The sequence below is a fragment of the Nyctibius grandis genome, chromosome 21, assembly GCF_013368605.1.
Source record: "Nyctibius grandis isolate bNycGra1 chromosome 21, bNycGra1.pri, whole genome shotgun sequence".
NCBI classification, from domain to species: domain Eukaryota; kingdom Metazoa; phylum Chordata; class Aves; order Nyctibiiformes; family Nyctibiidae; genus Nyctibius; species Nyctibius grandis.
The window spans coordinates 8,854,039-8,873,812 of NC_090678.1; the positions used below are offsets into that span (position 1 = coordinate 8,854,039).

The 19,774-nt window shown below is 45.7% G+C and overlaps 1 protein-coding gene across 1 annotated transcript in view; it reads right to left on the bottom strand.

The window, feature by feature from the left end:
• Positions 1-19,774, bottom strand: part of ATF6 (activating transcription factor 6) — an 82,249-nt gene that overhangs the window by 3,544 nt on the left and 58,931 nt on the right. The window contains 1 exon segment of the mRNA XM_068416751.1: positions 16,760-16,844. Coding sequence (XP_068272852.1) covers positions 16,760-16,844 — 85 coding nt within the window.

Genomic DNA, 19,774 nt, shown 5'->3' on the forward strand with positions numbered 1-19,774 from the left:
CACCGAGTGACCGAGGCCAGGAGCAGCTGTGCATGTCTCTGTGTCACTGATCCAAACACCCCGACAAGCACCTCGTCCCTCCCAGCCACGGTGCTGCTGATAAAGCCCTGCCGTAGCTCTGGGTGCTGTCCCCCCAGTTGGGACTCTTTTTGAGGCCATCCCTCCAGGTCACCCCTTCTCTCACCCTTTGGATGTGCTCTTGGTTCCCACCCAACAGGCTCAAGATGGGACGGCAGGGACGGCTGGGCTGGTGGTGCTGCTCAGGACAGGGGCTGCATGGGGCAGCTGGGGGCACAAGCTGAAGCTGGCAGGGGGCAAAGAGCCTGGAGAGAGCGAACGCAAACAGACCATCTCCCTGTGGCACAGCAAGCTGAAAACGCAGCTCCTCGGCTCTCACATTGCTGACGACAGCTCGACAGGACCCTGGCTATGTGAGAAAATGTGCTCCCAAGCCACAAGCGGGTGAGGTGGGGTGGGACGGCAGCCAGGGACAGGAAAACCTCTTGGTAAGGCAGTAAGACTTTCCCACATCTGCCCGCAGTGGCCAGCACAGCGGGCTATCGTTAGGTCCCCTGGCACTGCCCGACACGGAGCAGAACAGCAATCCCAGAGAGCAGCCCACGCGAGGGAGGGAGCTGCGCTGCGTGGGTGGCAGCGGGGAGCATGGGAACCAGCTCAGCCCATCTCGGCCAGCCGGGATCCCACCTCTCCCAGTGCTGACACAGGCTCCCCCCGTGACCGAGTGAACCATGAATAAGTCACAGCTCTGCTACCCTTTGCAAGAGGTGCTGTGTCTTCTGAGGCCACCACAGCTGAGATAGCTGGGAGGAATCACGCTCACAGCCAACCTCCCTGGCCAGCAAGCACGGAGGGGACTCACGCACCCAACTCAGACGTTCGTGAAGCGCCTGAGTCCTGCCCTGTGTGTGTGAATTAGCACAGCAGTGACACTCAGGTTTAAAGATAGGTATCTGATCCTTTCCCCTTTTGGGTTGAAGGCACTGTCGATGAAGAACTGCTGCAGGAAGCCTCTGCAAAGGGTCTCCTCTCACAGGGATGAGGACAGTAGCGGGAACAGCTCAATTCCCACTACAAACATTTCGAGCAGCTTTTCTCATTACCATTAGCACCAAAATGACTTAGAAGAGGAGGTGGGATTTGCCACAGAGACAGCAGTTACTGCCCAGTGATGCTGCTGGGTGCCTGGACCAGATGCGCTGAAAGGAGCGGTGTGAAAGCCCTGCCAGCCCCAGGATGCCTGGCCACCATGGGAGAGCCCTGCCTGGCCCACCCCAGCCCAGAGGACGGAGGGGCTGATGCTCTGCATCATCAGCCCATGTGACGCTCGCAGCAAAACAACAGGCAAACGTGACCCAAATGCAGCCGGCGCAATCTGGTGTTTGGAAAGACGAGCTCACTGTCAAGGGGGCAGGCACTGCAGAAACGATTCCACATGGCTCTGTCCTGAGCTCAATGCCATTAAACTGTTTCATGATCTGGATGAGGATTAGAGAGCATACTTATAGGATTTCTGGAAGACGCTAAACTGGAGAGATCCCAACCACCTTGGAGTACTGGAGTAGACTGCGGTTTTGATAAAAGAGAGAAGCTGTCCAAAATCTTCAGGGTGCATTTCAACCAAGGCCAGAGAGAAGTACAACACTCAGGAGAACTGGAAAACATGAGCGCAAAATGGGGCTGGGCAGAAGCACTGCAGAAAAAGCTTGAGGACTGCAGAGGATCACTGTGTTATCAGCCAACAGCACGACAGGACTAGAAATGATCAGCTCGATTTCAAGAGAAACAGATTGATCTTTGACCAAGTTTCTAATGATAATGAAATATAAGCCCTGGAGGAAGCTACCTCGGGAGACCAGAGGATCTCTGTGCCTGGCAGTCTTTAAGGCCTCTCAGACAAGACGCAGGGTACCCAACCCTCCCTCTGCACAGGCACTCACCATCACTCATGGTCCCTCCAGCCCTGCTTCTCTGTTCTTCTGTGAGCTGCAGGTGCCTGTTCACAACTGAAGCCCCTCAGGGCAGACTGCAACTGATCATTACAGAGCCCAGGTCCACAAAGAACCCAACACATGTCAACTGAGCTGTGACAACTGTCCGTCTGCTCTTTGCTCGTGACAAAGACAAGGCAGTGCAACTTGGGCAAAGCCCTCTCAGTGAGATTTGAGCTGATGTTTGCCGCAGGGTAGGGATGCACGCCAGCAAGCTCCCACGGTTCAGATGGCAGTGAGAACATTGCTGTGCCATCTTTCCTTGATGGTCAGTTTAAACTCAATGGCTAAGTAGCTGGACAGGTTCAGCCGTGCTATTCCTAACCCCTTGTCAGCAAGTGGGCAATATCTGGAGTAGAGTTGTGGGTTCTTCAGGATCTCATCCATAGAAAAGGCCAACAGTTTTGCCTGGTGATTCCCACATCACATCTTTTAAAACTAGCCCGGTCAGGCTTTCTTTCCTTCCCCTTCCATAGGGCTGTCCAGCAGAACCAACATCTGGGAGACACCAATGGAGCACACGGTGGGTTTTCTAGAGAGGCCCCGAGGAGTGCTGAGCTCGGCAGTCCGTGTGGCTGATCTCTGGAGGGGTCAGTGTACGTCACCAGCGCTCTCCCTCGCCGCTGAGGCCAGCGTGCACTGTGCTGCCTGAGCACGCACCCGTCACAGCTCCCAGCCCTCTGCGGGGAGGCGGGCACGGGCAGGGGTGTCTGAAGGCAGGACCGACAGCACTACGCTGCTGCCTGCTGCCGCTGCTCGCTCGTTGGCTGGAAGGTCGGCACTGCCAACCTGTGTTACACAGGGCTGCTTAATAGCCCAGAGCAACACCGACACTGAATTATTTCTCAAGTTTATTGTGTTGCATTACCTATGACTGATGTTTTGTGGGATTACATAAGCGAAAGCACGGGAATGGATCTCCTGTAGAGGTGTCTGGGTTTATAAATAGATTTATTGCTCCTCTTTGAAGTTCAGAACACACAGCCATTCATACAGCCTCAGGCTTCAGAAGCTATCCTTCCCAGGCCAAAAGGTTGTGTTGCACTTAATTATTTGTTAACAGGTTTAAAGGCCGTGCTTCAGATGATAGACTATTTCAAATCAACAGCAAAGGTAATTGTGCCAAGCATTGCTGTTCTCCGACTGCACCTTCTCAAAGAGGCTCGCTGGCTCTCACGGACTGTACCAAACTCCCAGCATGAGCTCGGTCTAGGGAACAGAAATCTAATTCCCCAGCGCTGCTCTCTAGGGTTTACAGCAGCTCCTCTTAAAAACAAACATGTTGCAAGACCCAGCTGATGAAAGCTGAAGTCAGCAGTCCAAACCAGAAACGTTTAGCAAGTAAGGCTGAGGGTAGTAACTACTGTTACAAATTACTGAAGACGATGGAAGATTGTCTTCATATTTGAAGTACTAGATTTTCAAAACTGGCTTATTAGAAAGACCATAAAACCAAAGTCCTCCTTCTCTCCTTAGTAGTACTGACATGTATCAGTCCGTTGAATGCTCAAATGTCCATCTTTGAGATCAAGCATCTACTGCTCTAGGAGATGCTGTTTTAAAGAAAGGCAGAAGACAGGCAGAGGGCTTGAGAGGCAGGCAATGAAAATCTGAGTGTCTGTTCTGCAGTAGGTCAGAACAAACGGCGACGTGCATTGTCTCTCTAGACCCTAACTCTGTACATGGCAGAGGGCTGTTTGGCCCTATGGATGCGGTCATAGGACAGGAACAAGTTATTCTGGTAATTTACCCTTTCCTTTACATGCACCCTCCCCACAAAGCTTTGCTGCAGGAAAATGCCTGTCTTGAAAACTGCACAATTTGCAGAGGGGCTGCAACAGAGCTGCCGTGAAACACCGTCTGACCTTGTGAAGTGTTTCAAGGCCGTAACCAACCACCACGGAAGAGCTTTGCAGCTTTCTGAAGATGTGCTCACGCCTTAGGTGCTTCGAGTCTTGTTCTACCAAATTAATTACGAATTTCGCCCTACCCCTGGCAATCCCACAGTGGACTACCCAAAAAATATTCTGAGAGACCAATACTGTATAAATTCAGGCCCTGGGCCACTGATTTGACATCCTCCCAAGACTCTTCTCTAAGGCCCCAGCTGCCTTTGCAGTAGATAACACACGTACCTACTGGCCGGTTTCTTAGTAGGTGACTTGTAAAAGCGGTCAGAACCTGCCTGGCTCTGCTCCCACACTGTGCTCACTGAATATACAGTTAAGCTAGTGTCGACCACATAGATCTGGACTACATGTCCTCGCTTCTGCTGGTAAAATACAGGGAGGGAAATCACTTGCCCCATCTTTACTTTAACTCCCTGTCTTTGTCAGTAAGGCTGGAGAATCATCCCCTCCTCATGGACAACAGCACAGAGTGAATTTGCTATCCATGAAGCCAGTTTAGCTGATGACAAAGTTAGGTGCCAGGGAATTATCTCTGCGTAAGGTGATACAAAACCACCAAGTCTTTTAAAACCACCTTTGCTGAACAGCTACTCGCACCCTTTACACTTTCCACATTTCCTTCTAACGAGACAGCTTGCTTCGCCACACCAGATCCCAAAGACAGTCAGTGTTTACGCTTGGAGCCCCTTCTGCAGCCCCATCTATCACACCCGCAGGAACCCAGGCAGCTTTACAGAGCCACCGGATGAGTTCCAGTACCCGGTTGCTTTGTGCTAGCTGTGCCAAGCTCACAATGCTAAAGTTTGGTTTAAATAATGATTTAGCACCAAACTACTCAAACAATTTATACCTCAACCTGCCCTGTCCCAAACCAGAGCTTATGTCTGAGGCAGCACAGAGTTCAGGAGAAGCTCGGGCATCAGCTGCACCCAGCTCTGGGGCTGGCCTGCTGAAGGGCTGCAGCGGTCCCCAGACATAATTCAGGGGGCTCTCTCTGCTCTGTCACTTCTGCAATCTTCCTCCTCATCACCACTCAGCAGCCCTGACTGTCCTACCCAGCACATCTGGACAACGTTTCCATCTGAAGGGTTGGTATACACTACCAAATAAGTATATAAACGAAGCAGCGTTACTGTTAACAGCTACAAAGACTAAAAATACACTCACTGCAACAACACAGCAGGGTTCCTAAAACATTTACAGATTTGCTTGTTAGACAGGATTATTTGAGGCAAGGGAGAAAGTTATATTGTGACCCAAATAACTTCTCTTTTTAAAAGCAAATCCCTGCTTGGAACTACTTCCAAACAAAGCGGTTGCAATGGTCTCACCTCTGTGGACTCATCTGCCCTCAGTCCCTGACACGGGTTAAGTGAGATCCTGGGCATTTCTGTTCTCCAGGTCTCCTAGCACCGCTCAAATGGTGAGCCAGGCTGCTGGGTCTATGTGCACACAGGAACAGGGGCCATGGTCAGAAACGCTGGATCCACATAATCAAAGTCACTTTGATGAGCCGTGAGCTGACAGCAAGGAGACAGGGTCTCACCCCACGTCTAAGCTGTTGGAGCTTTGGTGCCAGGGGCTGTCCAAGGGGGATACACACAGGCACAAGGGGTAAGGAAAAAAAGTGGAGGAAACAAGGTCTCTGTGGCCTCCTAAGTGAGAGGGCCTGGTGTGGCTCCACTGTGATTACAGAATCACAGAATCACAGAATGTTAGGGATTGGAAGGGACCTCAAAAGATCATCTAGTCCAATCCCCCTGCCGGAGCAGGATTGCCTAGACCATATCACACAGGAACGCGTCCAGGCGGGTTTTGAATGTCTCCAGAGAAGGAGACTCCACAACCTCTCTGGGCAGCCTGTTCCAGTGTTCGGTCACCCTCACCGTAAAGAAGTTTTTCCTCATATTTATGTGGAACCTCCTGTGTTCCAGCTTGCACCCATTGCCCCTTGTCCTGTCAAGGGATGTCACTGAGAAGAGCCTGGCTCCATCCTCATGACACTTGCCCTTTACATATTTATAAACATTAATGAGGTCACCCCTCAGTCTCCTCTTCTCTAAGCTAAAGAGACCCAGCTCCCTCAGCCTCTCCTCATAAGGGAGATGTTCCGCTCCCTTAATCATCTTCGTGGCTCTGCGCTGGACTCTCTCTAGCAGTTCCCTGTCCTTCTTGAACTGAGGGGCCCAGAACTGGACACAATATTCCAGATGCGGCCTCACCAGGGCAGAGTAGAGGGGGAGGAGAACCTCTCTTGACCTGCTAACCACACCCCTTCTAATACACCCCAGGATGCCATTGGCCTTCTTGGCCACAAGGGCACACTGCTGGCTCATGGTCATCCTGCTGTCCATTAGGACCCCCAGGTCCCTTTCCCCTACGCTGCTCTCCAACAGGTCTGTCCCCAGCTTGTACTCATACATGGGGTTGTCCTTGCCCAGATGCAGGACTCTACACTTGCCCTTGTTATATTTCATTAAATTTCTCCCCGCCCAACTCTCCAGCCTGTCCAGGTCTCTCTGAATGGCTGCGCAGCCTTCCAGTGCGTCAGCCACTCCTCCCAGTTTTGTGTCACCAGCGAACTTGCTGACAGCGCACTCTATTCCCTCATCCAAGTCATTAATGAATATATTGAATAGAACTGGTCCCAGTACCGACCCTTGAGGGACTCCGCTAGACACAGGCCTCCAACTGGACTCTGCGTTTTGCTCTTGTGTTTTTGCAGAGGGAGCCAATGGCCAGCTCAAGAAGAGAAGATCAGAATCACCAGTGTTGACCCTCCCAGGCACACAATTTAAAGCTCCCTCAGGTAGAGTATTTCTTGGAAATACTGAGACATTTTTGACAGCACTGGCTGCGCATATGCGTGCTGTTGGCAGGGTATCATTGCTGCAGGATGGCCATATTTGAAACTTAACCAGCTGTGGCAATGCTAATGACAAGGGAAAAAAAACAGAAAAAGAATGGAAAACAAAGACAAGGGGCAAAGCAGTTCTGCTGCACAGAAAGCTCTCTCGGGAGTGAAGGACAGGCTGGAGAGAGAGCAACTCTGTTAGGCAGAACCATCCCATGTCTGCTTGGGAGGCAGAAAAAGTATAAACAAACTCCTCACACAGCCTGCAGATCCAGACATACCCACTTACAAGACAAATAACTGTACGCAGGAGAGTAGCCTCAAAAGGCATTCCGGTAGAGGCTGCTTTCAAGAACAAGGGTTGGAGGGCTCGTCCCAGGACTGCAGGTAGGGGACTGCTCCCTCCGAGTGCAGCAGGGAGGGACCGGGTGGCATGGGCATGTTGCCTTTGGTCCCCACCATGGGTCCAGCATCCTACAGATGCTGTTAGAGCTCGAAAAGCTTTCTGGGCCACTGCTACCTTTGGTTTGAAATGCTCCCAAGCTCCTCCTTTTCCCGCTGTGCTGGCAGACTGGCCGCTCTCCTTTTCTAGCCTTGGTACTGCCTAAGGATGGCTGTTCTGCACAGGCAGGAGAGCAAAGTCCTGGCAGCAAAGTCCCATCCAACCTGTGCTTCTGCCTGACAGTGGCAGAAGCAAAAGTCAGGGCAAGCATGTATTTTTGGTGATTGATACATGAAAGAGTAACTGCTTCCCAGACACCTTGTCTACACCATTCATGGTTCTTCAGGTTCTGTTACAATCCTTCCCTCAGCCATTGCTGTCAAATTCCATAGTTGCTGTGGCAGGGAAACTGTTACACTTAATTTTCATTCTTGTTGCTTTTTCTCCTGCATATTTCATTGTTTTATGTAACTATAAGCATCTATGACCAAAAATGCATAGCACTGCAGATGGGGATTCAGCAGGGCTATAAAGATGTCACGCTTTATTTTCTACTCCCTCTCTAAAAAATTATATTGCTTTTCTTCCCTGTTTAAGCTGACACTTTGGGGAAGGACGTGCAGCGACTCCTCTGAGCAGTACCAGCTCGGTTATCTGCCACTGTATGTTTGGTCAGGAACACTTTTCCCACGTAAATTCTTTTGCTTTTATTTCACACCAAGTTTCACCTGCTGAACAGAATTTCACTCCTTCTCATGATCTTCCAGCCTGTGCCTGGAGATGCAGGGGCAGCAACGCCAGCACAGACCTGTGTCAGAGTCTACTGGTAACATCCCCTTCACTGCAAGATGTGACCATCTCTTTCCACCTTTCACTTACACCTTTCAGGGAGATAACAATCCATAAGTGAGCCTTCCCTGATGCCTCACAAAGACTTGCTTTCTTTTAGCAGTTTCTGAAGAATGACTTTTTTTCCAAGTTTTCTGAACACTCAGGTATCATATTGTGCTGAAGAGACCACCCTTATCACACTCGCTATCCCTCGGAGGCCTGTGACAGAGCACTAAGGCAGGACCTTCCTCTGCAGAAGCTGTGCTAGCTCTTCCCAATCTACCGTGTGTCCCCAGGCATGCTCAACTCTCACAGATTCAGCCAGCTTGTGCAAAAGTGAGACCTGATTTTTTACAGTTCCTGAGGTCATTTTAAAGTTTGCCGCATTTGCCACTTGCCATTTTCCTGATAGCTGTATAGCCTCAGTGGTTAACACCAGCACAAAAAGTTTTTGCTCTTTCCTTCAGCAGTGCTGACTTCAACTTTAACTGCTCTTTCACACCTTGGTCCTCTACAGGCACTAGAGATTCCCTGGCAGGCGTTCTCTGAAAAATGTTTTTATTATTTTTTTATGCCTCAGGCACACTGTTCCTCAATATCTTTTTCTGGCTTGACTTCTTATGGTTTGACATTTAGTCTGCCAGAAATTGTGCTCTTTTTTCTATTCCCTCATTTGGCTACAATGTCTATTGTTTAAAAGGTGTCTTCTTACTTCTATGAATCTACTTTAACGTGTTACTTAAGCCTGTTGCATTTTTTAGGGTCCTTTTAAAAACTTTTGCACTGAGCTTTTAATCTTTAATCAATCTTCATACCATTTGCCAGCATTTTACCCTACTGGTTTTTCTTTTAATATGTTTTCCTATTCTTATTTAGCTGTTACCTTTGAACTGTAGTATGTACTTCACCATTTCAATTTGTAGACACTTACTGATAAAATTAATTTAACTATTTGACTTCATTTTTTTTCAAAAGGCTGTGTCACTTTTCCATTCACATGCACCTTCTCTGCCACCCGATATCATTTGTATCCTAGTGTTAGCGTCTCACTGATTTAACAGTGAGGGCTGGTGTGAGCCTGTATTCACTTACAGCTGAAATGTCTTTATAGGGTGGATGGTATCCAAAGAGTGAGCTGTATTTTCCACCTGTCTCACTTGGATACATAAAATTACCTCATTTATTTAGATACTGTGATCAGCTCTTGCTTGTAGAAGAGTATTTTTAACACCATCTCTGTGAAGCTTCTGTCCGCGTGGGATGAGCACCTTCCTCCACGTGAGCATCTCTGATCTAATGCATTTGCCAGTTAAAAAAAAAATCATACACACATGCTGCAGAGTGCCTATCTGAACACGGCTCACTAATAAAAGTGAGACGTCCGTCTCAAAGATTTCTGTTTCCCAGCTACAGCAACAGGAGATTTACAGCTTTAATGCATGAGTCCTGCTCTGAAACAGAGGTGTCTCCTTTCTCACGGTGAGGGGCAGCTCGGGCTGGCAATCGTTTCTTCATCCACTTTCCCCTTAGAGACCACAGTCCAAACACTGAAAAAGACTGGCGTGGACTGCTGTTTTTACTAATCCCTAGGTTTACTCCAGTGATGTTCTCAAGACAGAACTCATAAATGTGAACCTCCTCTACCAGCGCTGTTGCAATTTTTTATGCTTTTACAGGGTGAGCTCATTATGGATAATTATGTTTCAGATCACTTCAGAAATAAAGAGCTACCAGTAATCAGAGTTGGCCTGTGTATCACAAACATAAAACTGTGTTTGCCACCTATAATTTCACACTAAGAGGGATTATGTAATCTTGAATTTACAACATTTGAAAATGTATTAAAGCAGATCAGCCGGGCTCGAGGCTAGAATTACGACGTGCTGCACAAACACAGTTTGGTGTAGCCAAGATGGCAACGGCAATCTCACAGATGGGGAAGAAAATCTTCTCTTTGCTTTGCAGCAGAGCTCTCGGCACAGTGTTCTCTGTGAAGCGTGGTGGGAGAGCATACCTACACGATAGTATCAGCATCCAGGGTTAACGAACATCTAGAAGACAGGGTCTCTGCAGCACGACGCATACACGTTCTGTTCTAAACTGAATCTGGCTCCTTCTGCAACTCCATACTGGCATCCCTACTGGCAGCTAATGTCATGGGTTTCTTTTTTCTTCTGCTTTGTGGATTTTATAGAAGTGTGTCTTTCACATGGAAAAACCAATCTGGTGTATTAACTCGACACTGGCGTCCGAAACGCTAAGTACGAAGTCCAATTAATTTATGACTCATTCTCTACCCCCTTCGTGAACAGCATGTTCCCAAGAAAATGCCATCTGTAGCATTTATCCTGTCTATACAGGGAAGACCAGTCACACTGGCGCTTGGCCTGCTCTATCACACAAAACCCAAGGATATTCTTTTTCATATGAACGAAGGGGCAAAAGGCACAGAAAATCCTCTGAAATCATCTTCCTGTTCTTCTGAATACATAAAAATAGGTTACGCATTTAGCAATTTAGGTAAACAGCTCGTTATGAAAAGTCACTGGGGAATAAGCCTTTATGATTTCATTTCTTGATCGTTTCCTGTCTAACTAAACAAACATGAACTCAGTGACACAGATTCCATTACTTTTGTGCACAGATTCTTGAACGATTTCTTTCATACTTTTTTGAATAATTTAATCTTCTCCTTCCTGTCAAAGACAACAAAATCTGTTGAAAACTTCTTTTTAAGATTGAATCTAGGCAATGATCAATTCTCATGTTCAAAGAAACATAGGAAAGTTTGGGGAGTTATTCTGTTTTGATAAACTGTGCCTTTACATCACTTTGAAAAGAGAACAGGAGTGAGAATAGCAGCATCTTACAATATGACTAAAATCTATCATTGGAATTCCTTGATAAAATATGTTCTGCCATGATTTCAGTCCTGACCTCTACAGCACAGCTTTACATGAGCACGAGAGCTGAAGTACATCTGTGACATTAGAAAACCATCCTAATTACAGCAGAACCACAGTAACTCGACATGCTGCTTGTCCACGACTGCACTCAGGAGACTCTCCCCATTTCTCAGTCCAGGCTCGGTAATCGGCTGTTGCAGTGAGGTCTAACCGAGAGCCAACCATGGCTCTGATTTTTCCCTGGTCAGGCTTCACCAAACTACTTTAATTCCTCAACTGGCAGCTCAAGAAGCAGAAGGGTGGCATTTTCAAAACGGCCTGTAGACTTATAGCATGAAGACATTCTCAGATATACTTTCCTACATCCTGGTTTAGAGATCTTGATGCTTTGAAGGATTCTCAGTGACCTTCTTAAAAAACCTTGGCAGCCACCCTTCTTGCATCTCACAGGTTGTAATCCTACATACACAACTGCCAGAGCCTTCTGCTCATACTCCATAGCTTGTAAGGCTGTGCTGAGTTCTCAGCGCTTTCTGCTAAATCCAAATATAAAAGCAGAAACAATGAGGGAAGTATCTCCACAGATCATGCTTGTGTAGCCAAGAGATGCGTCCTCTGTACCTACTAGAGTGGCATGAGCTTCTGAGTCTGGCGCCAAGGACGGCAGCTGTGAGAGGGAGCCACAGGGACTAAGACTTGGCTTCTAAGCAGGAAGAGAAGAATGAAACAACAACAGCTAGAGATAGCTGGGGCCATTAGCCTCCCGGAAACCATTCTGAAGCTATTCAAAGTGAAAGAGAAGGCTACCCAAAATGTTAAGAACGTTCAGGGAAGTCAGCTGCCGTAAGTGGTATGTATTGTTTTAGACCTTCCTCATTCAATGACTGACCGGGAATTCTGCTTCTTGCTCCGAAAGACAGAAATGGCATCTTTTGTTTGCTTGACCCTGAAAGGCAGAGGAAGTTGGAGGCTTTATTTATTCAATCCCAGACATGGGAATTTACAGAACATTGTCACTTCCCAAAGAGCTTTTGTTTTTATTTTCCTTCTCAGCCTGTGTGGGTTCTGTTTGCCTTATGGATTTTTCACAGACAGTCTGCTACCAGCTTTTGCACGTGGCTGTCAGCTGAAAGAAGGTTCTTTGTAGCTGTGTGCAAATAATCATGCAGCTTGATGGCAGAAATCCCTCCAGTTTTGATCAAAAAGTCTTACCACTAGATTTGTTATTGACCATTTTAATTAGAATGTGTATTATTTCAGAGCACTTTTGAAGTCTGTTACATCAGTATGATGATGGATGCTAGGAAGGAAGGCTGAGGGAAGTGGCAGCAATCAGAAGCTGGCCAACACAACATGAACTTTGCAAAACTCGCCATCCCATTCACAGTAAATTTCTGCCTTTAGGAGAACTATTTTGCTGTTGTGTTTCATGAAAAAGAACAACCCTTAAGAGAACTGGGCTCCTTAAGAACCAGGAACATGCAAGTTATGGAGAATCAGGCACATGCACAACTATCTCAAAGGCAGATTGAAGACAAGTCCCGTTGCGTGACATTAGACTAAGGACCTATTCAGAATATTTGTAAAAAATTCAAACCTCTCTCTGTCATGAGTGCCAGTTCCCAGAAAATAAGCTTCGGATCTCACCAGGGGCTTTCCCATCAGGTCTCTCACTTTTGTTTGGCTCAGAGTGCAGACACCAACCCCCAATTTAGAGAGCGCAAATAATGGAACGACTTTCATATATGGGGAACTGTTTTGCACAGGGATCCTCTGAATAAAAAAGGCCTTTTTGGTCTTTGCGCTGCTGCTAAGACCACTAGTACTCACGGTGAGTACACACCTGCACAGACGTTTACAGCTGCTACCAAGAAAAAGGGGAAACTGAGAGAGTATCAAATCTAATCCTAGGGAGAAATGCATTAATCAAAGCGGCTTCTTCGGCTAAACGTTGAATGCTATCTCCTACACTGAGTGACTGTACATATGTTCTCACTTTTGTGTGCTGCAAGGAGAGGACTACTGGTGGTGTGTGCTGCACCACAGAGCTGCAGGCATCCTGCAGAGACAAAAGGCTTGTGCCTCGGGTAGGAAGAGTGGCTTAGCTATGCTGTACTCTATAGATTATTTTGATCTGAAGATCAATGTTATAACCCACTGCATTTTTTACAGCAGTTAAGTAAATACAAGGCTAATGGCAGATGTTTTCATTTAAACTTCAAGAAAGGCACCGCCTATATGTCAATTTGGAATTGGTGTAATGAGCCAACAAGACTCTGAATTACAATAAAAGCAAATTTAGGAATGAAATCTACTGGAGACTTAACTGGTCTCAAGTGCATAGTTAGATTTCTAAAATAATAGCTGCAATCCAGCATAACAAACATGACTTGCTTAAAAACAAAAGCTGGAGTTTAACTGTAAATTGCAGTTGGCTTTCATTCCCATGAGAAACTGCAAGATATTTCTTCTTGGAATAACTTCTCAGTAAAGGCACACCAATGGTGCTCCCAAAACCATGCACAGCGGGACTAGGACTACCCAGTTCTGCTTTTTCCCCTCCAGGCTTACCAGTCCTAAGGTCCTTAGGTCCCATCAGACATTTTCTGTGCATACTACTTGTGTCCGCAAATGGTGGGGCTTTGTCACTGGGCAGAGGCAGGTCAAAACATGGGCAGGGCTGGCTGCAGGGGCCAAGGGGAGAGCTGTACCGAGGGACAGCAAGCAGCAGGGCAATGGGAGAAGGGTAACGGGCTGTGAGAGCATCTGGGTAGGCAGAAATGGAGGAGCTGACAGCAAGTACTGGCTATGAACTGGGGGGCATGGCCCAGCAATCTTGGAAAGGGGCTTGGAACAGGGCGGGGAAGAAGGAAAAGAGGGTAAGAAGGGGAGGATTAACATGTACCAATGTGTAACAAGTTACTATACTTTTTTAAAAAAATGTAATACTTAAAGATATTTAACATATGTTAACATATTAAACATATTTAAATATTCAAACACATTTCTGTGCACCTGCACTGAAGCCCTCAGTGGGGATTTCGCTGGCTTATCCTTATGCTCAGAGGGGCATGGATGATTCAGGCTGACCAGGAGAAGGAGCACACAGGAGAAAGTTACAAGGTAGTGGCCATTTTTACTCTTTTCGAACATAAACCAACTGAATAGTTTTTATCAAGTTTTTATCTTGAAAATGAATAACGTACTGCTATTGCTGTGTACAATATTGTTCTCTTCATCTTCCATCTTACTGAATGCACACATACGCACACACACGCACCCATCTACTACAAAGTCTCCTGTTGAGATTTGCCATTAGCTGCAAAGCTCTCGGACTGCCGCTGGCCAGACCTACCCCAATTCTTCCCTTCAAGAAAACCTCATCAAAGCGTAAACCCGATTCTGCTTTGTACACTGGTGAAAACTGCCAGACCAGGCTCGCAGAGCCATGTCATTAACCTCCATGCAGAGTCATGTAGGACAGCGACTGACAACTCATTTTACTTCCTAATCTTTGTCCGTACCTGTTCTCTGTCCCTGCAGCCGGTGGTGGGAACGGCTCACGCCAGCTAAAGGCAGAGTCTCTAGCAGAGCTCAGAAGACACTCAAGCAATCAAAGTGCAATCAGAAAAGGACGACAGTCCTGCTGGGAAAAGACTGTCCAAGCAGTTCAAAGGGTTCTCAACTGAACTGTAAGCTGTTTCATGTTTGGAAACAGTGTTATGGGTAAACTTTGTAACACAGACAAACAAAGATCCTGCAGAAGAAAGCAAGTGATGAAGTTCCAAAAAAGTTTCAAAGCAAAGGCCGTTTCATTTGCACTACCTTCATCTCCTCTGCCAGGGTTGTGGCAGCAAAAAGGAGGGGCAAGTAAGCGGCAGTGGAAAAGGTTTCCCCTCTTCCACAGAGATCTGGCCGGGGCACGAGAAAAGGCAGGAGGGGACAAGTTCTTTCACTGAAAGTTTTGCCAGTTCCTCCCAGGGAGACCTGTCCTCTTCTAGCAGCCAGCTCTCTGCAGGTGGACAAAGAATTAAGGTGGGCTTAAAAGAACAGCAGACAGCTGGGAGGAAAGCTTTGTTGTCAGCTAACTTCCAGATGCTTGCTCAGGACGTGCTCAGTCCCTGCGGAGGCAGAATAGGGTGGAGGAGCAATGTTCTAAAGGAGAAAAATGGGTTCTTCTCCAGGCAGAACTTTTTAGGGAATCATCTCCAGGTAATCTACTAATAATCAAATTAAAAATCAAGCCAAGTTACCTACTGCTCTTGTGTATCTTGTAACTTTTTTCCTAATACCTGGCTGAGTGTCACAGAGGAAGCAGTGTTTGATGTCGTTGTTTACTTCATGCTATCCTTGTGTCTCATCTGTTTCAACATCTCTACCCAAATCCCTGGACATTTTTTTGTTTCCTGGCTTATGCTGATGTTCTGAAGAAAAATCCCAAAGAACTCAAGCAACTATAATTTCACAATGTTTCATTATTAATGAAGGATAAGATTTGTCACTGGATTCTGATGTGTATTTTCCAAATGATATTTACTCCAACAACTGAAAAGTTATTTCAAGTAAAACAAGACTCAGCAACATGATAAGAAGAAATACTTTGTAATTTAGAAATAGTGTTTGTTCTTCAAGTGATAAAGTGCCCATTTGCACGTGATAAGTCAGCTCAGCCAGAACAGGATTTTTGTAATGGATGTGGAAAGGGAGTTTCAGGAAGATAAATGCCAAAAATAATTCTGATACATCTAATAAAAATTCCCCTAAGACAGCTGCTTATAGACTATCACACTCGACTTACTGTACTGCATGGGAAAATGTAATTATCAAAATGTTGACAGCCTGAACTAACTTCTTTTTTTTTTCCTTAGTTTATGGAAATTTGCATCATTAGATAATGTTTTCAGCATGCTTGAGTTTAACAAAAACATTTGGGTTTATGATTCACTTGTACTGTAAAACACGTAAGTTTTAAAAAAGCATCATGTGCACAGATATTCAGAAAGTGAAGTTTATACTGTTACAGGGTTCACGATACGTTTGATGACTGTGACAGTGACCCCATGCCCCAAACATGTCCTAATTCGTCAGTTCCTCACCATACGAATTAATGATGTTTTTATACAGGTCACGTCCTGTCTCGCATGTGGGACTAAAATGCAGATCAAGAACATTTCTGTTCGCTAATAAGCCTGTGCCCCTAGTGCAAAGCTGTTTTCTCTGCTGTCCTGCAGCACTGTAACGTGATTATTATTAATCCTGACCTCACAATGCTGAGAGGTCCCACTCACACTGAGTGTTGTATAACAGAGTGGTAAACAGCTGAGGAAGCCGATGGAAGGCAGTCAGCATCCTAACAAACCAGTAAGGCCAAGGAATTCGCCCTGCTAAGCAGGCGTAGGAGGAGCCCAGATGAGAGGATGAGGACAGTCTCCACACTCAACGGGATCTCTGTAGCCATGAAGTTGGAGAAGCTAGATCACGTTAAAGTAACCCTTAATCAGCTGTGCACAAATCACCAGGACTGGATAGCACCACCCCTGGGCGAAGGAGCTAGAATGAGATACTGCAGAACTGCTGGCCAAGCCACACAGCCTCTTGTTACAGCCTCAGTGACCAGGCACTCGTGAATTGCCAGCACTCCAGCTCCAGTAAGGACTCTGGCAACTAAGGCCCAGTAATGACCAGTCTGACTCCTTTTTCAAAGTTATAACGACAGACATTTGATCTAAGTTTGGTTTCCACGTACAAGTCAAGCACATCTCTTTGAAATTATTCTCCTATTGTTCTCTTTCATGTTTTGGACTTACCATTGATGTTTACAGCTGGCAACACTATAGACATCTTTGGTCTTCTGGTCTTGTTATGTGTGGTGGCTGGCAATAACAGGTGGTCCTGGAAAACAGGGGAAAAGACGTGTTAAGTCTACCCTGGAAGTACAGAGCTGGGAAAATTACTTTCCATTCTGTCTTACAGGCATTCCACAGAAAACTATTTATGACGGCTTAGCAAATTCAAATTGTTGAGGGAGTCTTCCAAAAGTCACAGCAATTGCTCATGCTGTGTAACCGAGAAGAAATCCCTATCGCATGCAGCAGAATATGAAAAAGCCTTGATCATGTGGAAAGAGATGGAAACTACTATTAGGCCCTCGTTCAACAGAGTACTTATGTATATGATTAAAGTAATTTAACTTGACTTCAATGATATTTAAACGTGTGGTTACGGGCTTTGCTGAATTGGAGCCTTTACTTGCAGCGCTGTCTGCTTTATATATAAATGTCATCTTGCTATATCTATGTCAAGCTCTACACCATGTGCCTTGTGCAGTAGGACTGTATCAGTCAGGTTTGTAGTGGCGTGTGAAATATGAGTTTTGCTGACAAAACCTACCAAAAAAGTAAGTTTGACGGCAAAGCTGTGCTTTAGTAGCTTATCTCAACTGTGAGGTGGCTGGGTGCTGCTGTAAGACAGCAGCGTTCAAACTAACTACCTACCCTGGGTTTTAGCAGTGGAAGCTGCGTCTGCAGGAGACGCTCTGGATATGGACCTGACCCGCAAGGAGTAATGCAGCCTTTCTTCAGTTTTTTTTGCTGCTGCTGAACTCAAATTGCTCCACTTGCAACCTGGGAAAATATGGTTCTTCCCTTACCAACAGAAGTAACAGAACATAAAGCACCAGTCCAGGCATCTCCCATGTTATTGTGCTAGTCTGATCTGGATGGACCAAAGACAGACTACTAATGATGAGGGAAGCTTCTCATGCCTTTCGAAGCTTAGCTTCCCTGACAGAAAGTTGCTTCATGGCACCATCTCAGTATGCAGTGGGCACTGTGAGGGAAGTATATTTGCTCTCTCTTAGTAATTAGGAACAAAAGACTGTGTTTATGTAATCGACAAATTGAGTTTAAATTTCTAACTCAGGCTCTAAGTGAAACAAAAACCTGCCAATCACAGTATCTTTCCCAGGTCCCAAAGAATTAAGGGAAAGGTTGATTTTCCCAGCCCCTGTGTTTGCCCCTCTCCCAACCCCAGCAATGCCAAATTCACTCCCAGTGTCTCAGAGAAGAACAAAAGCTGGCAGGTGTCACCATGTCAAACGTGTGGAGAACAACTCATTAAGAAGTTTTTGCAACTGTCCTAAAACCAGATCCAAACATCTACCTTTCACTTTTCAAGATCCAGCCACCTATCTCCCATGGCTAAAAAGCAGAAACAAGTTTGATGCTCTCATGTCGTTTCATGCTTTCCCATTTGTAAAACTCCCATGATATTTTACAAACCCAGCACTCAGAAACTTTACATGCAGCTTTTTGGCTCCCTGGTTAAGGGTAAGAACAGGCATACAAACATCTCATGCCTTCAGCCAAGGTTATCTTTTTGGCAGACTGAATTAGACTTCCTTCAGGACACAGCTGTTAACTTCTTAATGTCGGGGTAACTGTATTTTCCCTATTTTAATATCTAAACACTACATCCTTACGTCTAAGATTCAGGGAACAGAGTTACACACAAAGTTAGGTGTTAACTACCAAGATATGCTGTAGATACACTGCAGAAATGTCACTCTTTCTTTTCCCAACAAAAAAATCCCCCCAAAAACCAAATGACTGACCATGAAAAGAAAACATTACTTCAATAAATGACTGTAATTAAAAACATCTTGGTATCAAAATTATAAAACCACTCTGGTATAATTCTCAGACTACATATGTAATTCCCATTTCGGTTTTGAACCACTGAGATTAAGACAGTGCTCAGTAAGACAATGAACTTTACAGAAAAACTGTTCTTGAAATTCAGTGTTCCCAAGGGAACAGGCCAAAGATAAGATGTCCATTAAACACACATTTTGTAAAAACGTCCTTGTCATGATTTGACAACTATTTTTAACATCGCCTAAAAAATGCTTATCCAGTTTTTTTTTCCCTTTTTCAATGCTTCTGGGAGTCCACAACATCATTACCTAGCAAAACACAAGTACTGCGTAGATGATCACCTGTGAAACATTAGAAGTAACTACTATTTTTTGCTAACATATCTGAAGATTGGTAAACTAATTGATGCTGGCTTAGTTTTGCTCATAACGGTACCTTTACTTACTGTATGTATAAAATGTATCAAGAACTATCACAAAGACTTTACAATTGGAGTACCTCTACAGAAATAAACAGCAGCGTCATGACAGAGATGCCATATTTATGGATAGCAACAAAATAAGGAAAATTCCTCAGGTACCTCCTGTGCCGTTCCCTTTCTTGGCTGCACCACACCATGGGAGGTTCAGGTTGGACATTCAGAAAGTTTGTCACCCAGAGCGTGGTGCAATCCTGGAACAGGTTAGCAGAGAGCAAGGGGATCTTGGAGGTTTCCAAGACCTCGCTATACAAAGCCACAGCTGCCCTTACCTACTGTCGGCAATAGTTCCACTTCAAGGAGAAAGCTGGGCTAGGCACCACCAGATGTTTTCTCTACCCATTTCGATGATCCTGTGATTCTCTTTTTGCAGTCCACAGGACAGACACTGGCAGTACCAACTTCTCCTAAGAGTCCTATGGTAACTAGAGGCAGTGCAAACACCTCAGACTTGGCCTTTACAAGCTCTGCATCTCCTCCATCACGGTTAAATTCAAAGACTTGGCTCAGACTGACTCTGCAGTTAACAAATTGTATTTCCATGACTACAATGCAGCCAAATTATGCACTAATACTGCTGGGCAGGTTCAGATTCCACCAAGCTGATTTGCTGGAAAACAATACTTTATTCTAAACCTTGCATTGAAAATGAGATGTAAAATTCATCTTTCTTAGTTCTGCCTCACCTA